The sequence below is a fragment of the Mycetomoellerius zeteki genome, unplaced genomic scaffold (genome assembly GCF_001594055.1).
Source record: "Mycetomoellerius zeteki isolate Tzet28-1 unplaced genomic scaffold, Tzet1.0 scaffold79, whole genome shotgun sequence".
Classification (NCBI taxonomy): Eukaryota; Metazoa; Arthropoda; class Insecta; order Hymenoptera; family Formicidae; genus Mycetomoellerius; species Mycetomoellerius zeteki.
Window position 1 is genome coordinate 1902511 of NW_017257819.1, and position 9463 is coordinate 1911973.

The following is a 9463-nucleotide window of genomic DNA, read 5'->3' on the forward strand; positions in this document are numbered from 1 at the left end:
GTGCGTGTGAGTAAATGCTCTGTCTGTGATCAAAGTTCATAACTTGTTTTTCATACGTATATAAATTGTATAATATTCTTCGCGACAAATGGAATTATGCGCAATAACCAGGAGAAATTGTGCCCAAGTGAACAAATTTGTAGGCAATACTGTAAATTATTAGATTAGATATGAATATTTGCATGCGTTTTTTATGTTTATTGTTACAACAGCTTTATCTTTTATCTTTTTTTGCACAGTTACATACGTTTCTACAAAATCGCACTTTGTACATTTACACACTTGACATATGATTTTTATATTAAGGATTAATGTAAAGAAAGGGTGTAGTAAAAAGACGTTGAAAAGTCATCGTATTAAAAAATTTTCGATGAATGTTCCGTCCAGGGTTCAGGTACTTTCATTTTATACATGTTTATGGAAGCTTTATTTAAGAAAAATATAATAGTAAGAGAAAAAGTGCAATTCTCTATAATCTATCGAACAATTTTATTAGATTAAGTAACATAGCAATGACAGTGTTTTGATATAAAATATATTTTTACAATCACACACACCTCAGGTAATTTATTACTGTAACGTGCAGGAAATGTTATAAGGAATCATCTTATATCTAAGAACTATACTTTATTATTTACCATATACCTGTAATATGTAAATAAAAAAAGTTGTTATAAATATAAGAAAATGTGATATTTGACTTTAACAATTTCATATAAATTTTATGATTTTATTGCTGTTTTACATCATATGTCATGCATAAATGTGTTCTTTCATAAAAGCATTGTCATAAACATTAGAAGAAAATTAAACGCAATGGAAAGTGAAAGAACAGTAAAATATGATATATATATATATATATACACACATCGATCCTTAGTTTACTGTATCGGATCATTCTGTGAGCACTTAATATCCTGTTTAAAGATACAACAAAGTGCATATTTACAGTTACGACTGCATATTTACATAACATCGATCGATAAGTAGCGCTCTCGTGTACTTAGCATGAAAAAGTCGGCAGTGAACGCTTGGATTATTTCAATATAAAAATGTAGCTTACATACATGTATATATACGGCATACAACTGTCGTATAATATTACTTTACAATTTTTCTCAAGCAGCGTCCCTGAATTGCACAAATGTATTCACAAGGATGTAGCAATACATTATGCAAGTATACGTATAATCCACAAACGGGGAAGAAATAATTTGCTTCACACACATGTGAAGAATAAAAAAGCCATCCGTGTTGTTTTCCAAAATGTATTTACTTAAAAATACAATGAAAGTTTCAGTTTTGATGGAATGGGCAGAAATATATAGTCTGTGGTGTGTCGGTTACTTGTAATACGTTGAAAGAGATGATGCAAATGGTATCCTGTACAAAAGTAGCTTGAACAAGACTTATGAACACACAAACCAAATTCTTAGCCTAGAATTTTCGTTTATATTAAATCGTGTGACACACATGTCATTTACCAGATTTGATGTCTTAAAACTTCTTTTCATGCTTACCTAACAAATGTAGGGGTGTAACGGTACGTGGGCGATCAGCCTGATTGATTGTAAGACCCGTTAGCACCAGTAAGTGAATTTTGTGAGTCGCGTCGAGTACTCGAGCGCGAAGAAGAGTACCGTACTCTGCCGAGCTTGACACAGTACAAAACGCAAGTCTTTCTCTTTTTTTTTTTTTCCAGGATGTGTGTTGCCAACGGGGCTTGGCATTGTATTTAATAAAATTAAATGGACCTATGCTTATAATATGTATAGTATAGTATACTATGAAACGCTAAAGTACTGATTTTGCTCAGGCACCTGTACTTTAAGATAGTCCTTTGCCAATTTGTCATCGTCAAGTTACTATCTTGAAGTAACACGTGTAAATACAGCAGCGTATAAAATCGTAGATTAACAGAGACTGCCGGAGATGGTATGACCTGCACGCATCACAATGACATCGATCGGCTTTGTTGGACGCGTTACATACATGTTATGAGGAGTATTCGAATTTTTTTTTCTTTTGTACCATCGAATCGTCCGATGGTAAGAGATTTTTGTAAGTATCAACATTACACGAGTCCAACCTCCATCTCCTTGGTTTCCATACAGAGGGATTTTTAGTCCGTGTGGTTTTCGAGCAGCCTTTACCGCTCGTTTCTCCTCATAGTTTTCAGATATTAAACTCATCACTACTTACGAGAACGAATTCATTTTCTCTGATCTAACTGCGTTTTATTTAACTATCTCATTCGAAAATATTTGTACATTAAAACGTGGGACATCTTCTCGCATTCAAATTATCGTTACCTTTATTTAATTATTATGCTGCTATGGTACAATGGTATAACCGCAATGTCTCTTCACCCTTTTATCTAATAGTCTCCCGAAAATAAGTAGCGACACGGACACGCCAATCGCAATGATTCGCCGACTCTTGCATAAAGAGAAATCTTTTCAGTTGTTGAACCAGCAAAACAACATCATCATTATCGTCAATGTCAACATTGTAGGTTACTAAAAATTTTTAAATACCATCGTCAAATCTGGTGTGTACATCGTCATTAATATCGAAACGTGGACTATATATATATATATATGTGTGAAAAAGTATGAGAATGAATAAATATCGCTAACTCATTTTACAACAGTCCAAGAATCATTGCCATGAAAATAGTCCACAATAAAGTCGAGATAAAATCATAATAGATAAAAGTAACACTGAAACGCTCGAGTTACACTCAAATGAGAACATTCAAAAATAGGGAGAGTAATATATAATTCACAATATATAGTTTGAAATTTTTTTCTCTTTTATAATTTCACGTCATGTACGGCAGTTCTGGAGTTTTATATATGTGTATATATATGTATGTATGTATATATTATATATATTATATACACACACACATATATATCTCTGTGGTGTGTGTGTGTGTAGATTTATCTATGTATATAATTGAACTCTTATCTTCTATAAAAAATGATATAGTTGATCAAAATGAATAGAGAAGGGTGATGGGGCCCTTACACTTTACTAGTTGACTGTTCGATGCTCTCCCTTATCTATGCCCAAGCTTAAAGTGTAACAACCTCTCCGCATTATATTACGTTTACATAATATTATCGTTAATAATAAAATGTTTCTTATCCCATAACTTTATACATGCTATGTATAATTATTATGCAATATTAAAGTCACATGTTATTCATCCATATTACTTGACGCGAGCGTTGCATTTACCTTAATTCCTGTCTCTATACCAAACAGGAGCACGAAGCGGTGTTACGTCTATTTTTAAGATTTCTCTCATTTTAGTATACATTGAATGCCGAGAGATGTCCATTCATGCCTATTTACTTTATTTATTTGCCGTATATGTTACGTATGAATCGCTTAATTCTGCTCGATGGCCTCGCGCTCCTGTGAAGACACTGCAATTACACATTTCTATTCGAGAAGAAGAACTCAACATATCACACGCACAAGGTGAGAGACATTCGTCGAACTACAAACGTAAATTTGATTTTAAATGTAAAAAAATCATCACCTTCAAATATCAATTTTACACTATTTAAATATAAGTTTTTTTTTATATCTTAAATAAGTTTTGTTATTAATTGTCCCGACGAAAAAAGCCAGATGACGGCAAATACCAGTTAGTAGGTGGTTCGGATAAAACGGTAGATTCGTCTTGAAAATCGTGCACATGAACGATAGAACGATCGATCGCGATGGAAATAAGAATTTAGACAGCAAATAAGATCAACTCATCGAATCCTCAGGACGAATATACAGTTATCATTCAAACTACCTAATAGCATTTGGTGACGGCTAAACCAGAATTGCGAAAAGCCAAGACAAGTAGAGAATTGCATCTAATGCGTCAGCCCACCACAATTCTGGTGAGGTGGTAATTTTTACTTGTAGGTCGGAAGATAGAGAGGATCCAATAACACGGATTGGGCACGATGGATATCAACATTGTTACCAACCACTCAATATGAGAGTAAGTTTGCTGAGTTTGCCAAAAATCGACCATGATGTCGTCACGTGCCTAACGCCTCCCTTCTTAATTGCATAATGTTTTCCCTTTTTTCATTATGCGTCGTCTTCATCGTCTTCTACCTCACCTTCTACTTCACCTTCCGCGTCATCATCCTCTTCGTCTGTAATGTAACAATAAACGTGTTTCAGTGAGTAGAAATATTTTCATTTAAAAAATCCATTCGAAATACGGTTATTCGATAAATCGCTTATATTTACCTTCTCCTTCTTCTAAATCTTCTTCACCTTCTGGTATGTCGTCATCATCGTCATCTTCCTCTCCATCACCATCTACTTCCTCTTCCTCTTCGATTTCTTCCTCAATTTCTTCTTCCTCTACCTCGCCATCTCCGTTCTCCTCCTTTTTCTGTTTCTTTGTTTCTTCATTCTTCTCCTGCAACATAAAAGAAACAATTTTTTTAAAACAAATCTCGAGATAAATAGGCAGCTGTGAATAAACGAGCGACTTATTACCGATTACGAGTGTCCCGATATAGAATTTAGATTCATGTTTGATATCTCGTCTCATTTTGCGTACACAAGAAGGCGTACCCCTTTTTCAGCATCAAATGGATAATAGAAAATACGGCGCCGGCGGCGGTAGCGAAAGAAGGACGGAGGAAAGCGTACCGGCCGGCGAGGATAAGATCCCTTCCCGCCAAGAAATACGGTGGCGCGGAAAGGGAGGTACAGTGGGGGATTTTCCCTGCTCGCTAAAATACGGTAGAAACAGGAAAAGAGAAATGGCGGAGAGAACTGAGCGATCCGGCAGAGCCGAAAACACGAAGAACAGGTAGTAGAGGAGAGTATCACAACTTTACCGATAAACGTTTAGCTCGCGGAGCTGTCCTGTGACTTCGCCCCCGCGTACTTCAAAGCGACGCGTGCTAAAGGTGTGTGCGTGTGCGCGCGCGTGTTGCGCGTACGAAAAAGAGAGGGAGGGGAGAGAGAGAGAGGGAGAGAGAGATTGGTTAACGTACTTTACGTAAAATAGGCAAAAGGGAATGTAAACTCTATAGTCGCCTATACACGCGTGCAACGCTAATTCCCTCCTATCCCCCCGCCCAGCAGTTGTAGAACCATGCCCTTGATCCAGTCCCGATGGCCCGTAACGGCCATAACGCAATAAGTATCATAGTTTATCGATTTTAAGAGAGAAGGGGAGAACGACAGCAGCCGAGAGCCGAGTTTACTCCGAGGGCAATCTAAAAGCATACCGACGAGAATCCCGAAATCGTTTGATGACTCGATGTATTACTTTGAAATACGATTTATCGCGACAGCCGATCGAGATCGCCACGATAAAATACAGCGCGCTGGGTAGCATGGCGTCCGCTCCGATATGTCTGAAAGTGTTGGAGCGACACACTCCGCAACGGTTTCCAACATTCGGCATATTCTAATGTCGCTCCGGTTTTGCACGGTTGCGAGAACCGCGTCGGTAACACCGGACTCGTGACCATACGGCGTATCTGACTGATCATGGTGGTAGGAGCGAAGCTGATAGTGATGGTGATGACGGCGGCGGCAGTGTGATGATGATGGTAGTGGTAGTAATAGTAGTGGTGTGGTGGTGGTGGTGGTGGTGGTGGTAGCGGCTGCCGCCGGCTGGCGTAACATCATACACGCGCCGTACGTATCGGCGGGTATGAGAAAGAGGCTTTGGATGCGCGCGCGGAGCCACGCCAGCCAATCGGAGACGCGCGAACCGACGATGCACAGTGGGAAGACCGCGGTGATTGGCAGATGACGGAGCCGCGCGCCATGGCGGGGATACGTTCGCGCTGCGTGCAATTCGCAAGTGAGCGAGCGAAGTAACAGAGGAGAAGATAAGGGAGGAAGATACTGAAGCAGCGTGCCAAGTGTCGTGCAACGCGAAGCCTTCGAATAAGAGTATAAATCTAAACTAAAAAAAAGCCGAGCATTCCATGACGATATCACGACGGATATCGCGTCAAACGAAAGAAGAATTACCGCGGGGACGCCCCGCATATCGCATCGAAAGCGCGATCGATCGCGACGCGATCTATTATATTATTACTCGATAGTAATAATAATAATAATATCGAATTATCTATATTTATTATCTATATTAATATCAGAAGTAACTAAAACGATGACGCGCAATTTGGCTTTCAATGGCGGCAAATGTTCTCGAAGCAAGATCGAGAAACACTCGACGCTCAATCAATGTTATGCTCTTTCTCTTCCCCCCCCCCCCCCCCTCTCTCTCTCTCTCTAACTCAACCTGGAGTAATTGTATCACCGTATATGGAGTCTCGACCTGTTGCGATAAAATGCTAATGAGAGATCGGTTACCATCGGCGTCTACAAACAATAGTAATCCGATCAAAGAGCTGACGCGCGGGTTATTTCGAACTCGCCGGCAGCTCGCAGCCGCCGCTACTCTTATTCGTCAACTCGCGAGTGTACGGCGTCTCAACATGAATGACAGCAGCACGTTCACGCCGTTGGTTGGTCGCTGAACGACGACGCTGCTGCCGCTTGTTATCCCCGCACGATTACCTATCTATCCGTTCCCAATATCATAAGGTCTCGCAGATAACCCAATACTCGCTAACCTATCGTATAGACTACTCATGTAATTTCTTCGAACGATCGGCGCGATGAACGCCCATTACGTAATTAACACATGATGCGTGTTAATCGGTGGATTATCAGCAAGATCGGTAATCTACGCGAATGCGTTCGTTAAACACGTTTTCTCGGAATCACTAGCGCCGAATTCCTTTTTATCGTAGCAACCTTATCCAGTTTCTAACGAAAACGTTCAAGAAAATAAATGAGTAAAAACGAACCATCAATCAGCACGCGTTTAAAAACGCGTATAAGTCTAATTAAGATAATTAAACAATAAAAAGGTACGCGCGCGAAAAGTTAAAAGCCACGAGATAGAGAAAGAGAAAGAGAGAGAGAGAGAGAAACGCGATGATAACCATTAAATGTAATAAGTTATTTCTGGCTGGCGGAGCATCGATCCATAACTGCGTTATCCGATGGACGCGACGCCTTTTCCCGCCTTCTCTCAGTAGGGAAACACCACTGTTCGATCGCCGAACAACGGTCACATCGTATCGATATTGAGATAAAGAGAAAAAGAAAGAGAGAATGATTTCAGCAATTTGGAAAGCCGAAAAAGCGGAGCAAATGGCTGCGTTCAGCAAAGAAAACTAATCGGTTGGCGCTTAGTAATTCTTTAATACGATTGGCTCCTACTCTTGGATTCAATGAAGAATCAAAGGTATGAGCCAATCATATTTAAAGAATCACCAAGCGCTAACAGATTAGTTTTCTCTGCTGAACGCAGCCAATGTCTCTTTCAAACGTACTCACAACATACAAACGCGATTTCATTCAACTCTTCTCCCTCGGCCTCGAGCTTCCCGCCTTTTCCCGCTCGCCGGTTCCGGAGCGATACTAATCTCCGCGCGCGCGCGCGCGTGGCGTATAGATGTATTTTTTGTGTCACATTTTATACGCGTATGTATATGAAAAGAGCGTCTTAAATATATTTATGTATATATTTGGGGAAAAACGTTCGAAAATCATCCGCCTTTTCCAGCGCCTTTCTGCTAGCCTCTCTTCGGTCATTTGCGCGCGCGCGCTCGCGATCTAATAGATACTCGGGAGGAATCACCGATGTAATAACAAGGACACATCGACCTGCGTGAACATGTGTACGCGTAGAATTCGGACCTCTCCACGTGATTGACGCGGCAGCGGAAAAATCTGCGGCAACGGCTCCTCTGGATTTTCGCCGTTCCGGCATTCGTTCGTTCGTTCGTTCATTTTGTCTTGACGCGGAGACGCAATCTCATGGTAAATTATCGGCTAAAAATACGGCCTATCGCGGCGACACGGCCGACGACGCGACGGGCGGCGATTTAAGATGAAAAATCACGGCAACGATGTTTTCTCGAAGGTTCGTAGTAACGCGCCGTTGCGCGCGACCGCCACAGCCGCGAAAAGAACAAGGAGGTAGGAGAGCACACACCGAGTATATAATGCACGGCGTTGCCGCTAGCTGCGCAAGTGGGATACCTTCGGCGAAAAGATCGAAAGAGAAGGACGGAGCGAGCCGCCGTCGCTATACGCATCGGCAGTGCCGAGCACGGAGCGCAAGAGGAACAAGGACAGACGGATAGGAAGGGAAGGGAAATACTCGTACAATCGGAGCGAGAGAAAAGGAAGCCTTCGTCGCGGAATTTATGTGAGCGAATTGGTAAACAATTTCAGAGCGACGTGTCGACCTGGAGTAGATGGACGCGTCGGTCGTCTATCGATCGTATTTGACGTTAACTCTCTTATAGCGAATTATCGATCAATTACGGTAGAAAGAGAACGCGTAAGCGTGACAGAGAGAGAACGAATGATGAACGCAGGCTTGGTTTTGGCCGCCATGATGGAAAGCGACAAACGGCGGGTGGCGATGATAAGTACGACGGCGATGGTGACGACGAACCGACCCGACGGCCGCCACGGAGATGAAGAAAATCAGATGCCCGCTTTTCCGAATCTCGACGCTGACACTACCTACCGCGTGAAAATGACGCTTGGGTAGCGGAGCACGCCGAGCACGAAGCAGCGAGATGCAAAAGCGGCGACGGTGTGCGCGTTCGTAGGTAGAGGGCGCACAGAGAAGAAAAGCCGCGAGGAGACGAAATCTCGCCGAATGGGGGGAAAAAAAAGACCAACGCGAGAAACTAGCACATGGCGCCGTAGAGATTTACTCCGTTTCTCCGATTGTTCCCTCTCTCTTCCACCTACCTCCGTTTCCCCAACGCTAAATAACGCTCTCACCTATTCGTTTCTTCCTTTCCATGCGCGCGCGAACGCGCGTAGGTTTCCAGCGTTGCTTCGAATTTCACGACTTGGAGCGCGGAACGTGGTAATTATAGCTTATTCCGGTAGGAGTCGTCATCGCCATCGTCATTATCATCATCGTCAGCCATCGGGCGAGAACAAGCGAGCGAGCGAGCGAGCGAAGACGGAAAAAGAGAAAAAAAGAGACTCGTCGCGTTCGCGATGGTCTCGTCACAAATACACAATAGCGTCCCTCGCGGCCGCGCTGAAAAAGCACTACGCGCCGAAAGAAATACATACCCTGCACGGCACGGCACGGCACGGCACGGCACGGCACGCCACGCGTCCGATCGAGCGTGCTCGACTACGCTCGGAGTCGCTCGCACGGAAATATGGAGTCTGCCGCCGAAGAAATGCCGGCCGGCGCGGCGTTCTCCTCGCTACGCTGTGCCGTCGCTCGGCGGCGCGGACTACAGCGGACTACAGTGGGCTACACGGGAGCACGTTCCGCCACGCTTCGTGCGGTCCACGACCGGTCAACGGCGATGCGTAGAAGACGCCGAGCAGGCGGGAAAATCCGTATCGGCGG

General features: G+C 42.8%; 2 protein-coding genes across 2 annotated transcripts in view; one reads left to right on the forward strand and one right to left on the reverse strand.

Moving 5' to 3' along the window:
- Nucleotides 1-3178: 3178 nt before the first annotated feature.
- Nucleotides 3179-9463, reverse strand: part of LOC108729748 (glutamic acid-rich protein) — a 7142-nt gene continuing 857 nt past the window's right edge. Inside the window, exons 2-3 of the mRNA XM_018458999.1 lie at nucleotides 4270-4444; nucleotides 3179-4172 (exon numbers count right to left, since the gene is read on the reverse strand). Coding sequence (XP_018314501.1) covers nucleotides 4105-4172; nucleotides 4270-4444 — 243 coding nt within the window. The 3' untranslated portion in view covers nucleotides 3179-4104. The remainder of the gene's footprint in view (nucleotides 4173-4269; nucleotides 4445-9463) is intronic.
- Nucleotides 9252-9463, forward strand: part of RpL36A (ribosomal protein L36A) — a 4173-nt gene continuing 3961 nt past the window's right edge. The window contains exon 1 of the mRNA XM_018458994.1: nucleotides 9252-9463. This exon is cut by the window's right edge and continues 97 nt beyond it. Within this exon, the coding sequence (XP_018314496.1) occupies nucleotides 9267-9463 (197 nt within the window). The 5' untranslated portion in view covers nucleotides 9252-9266.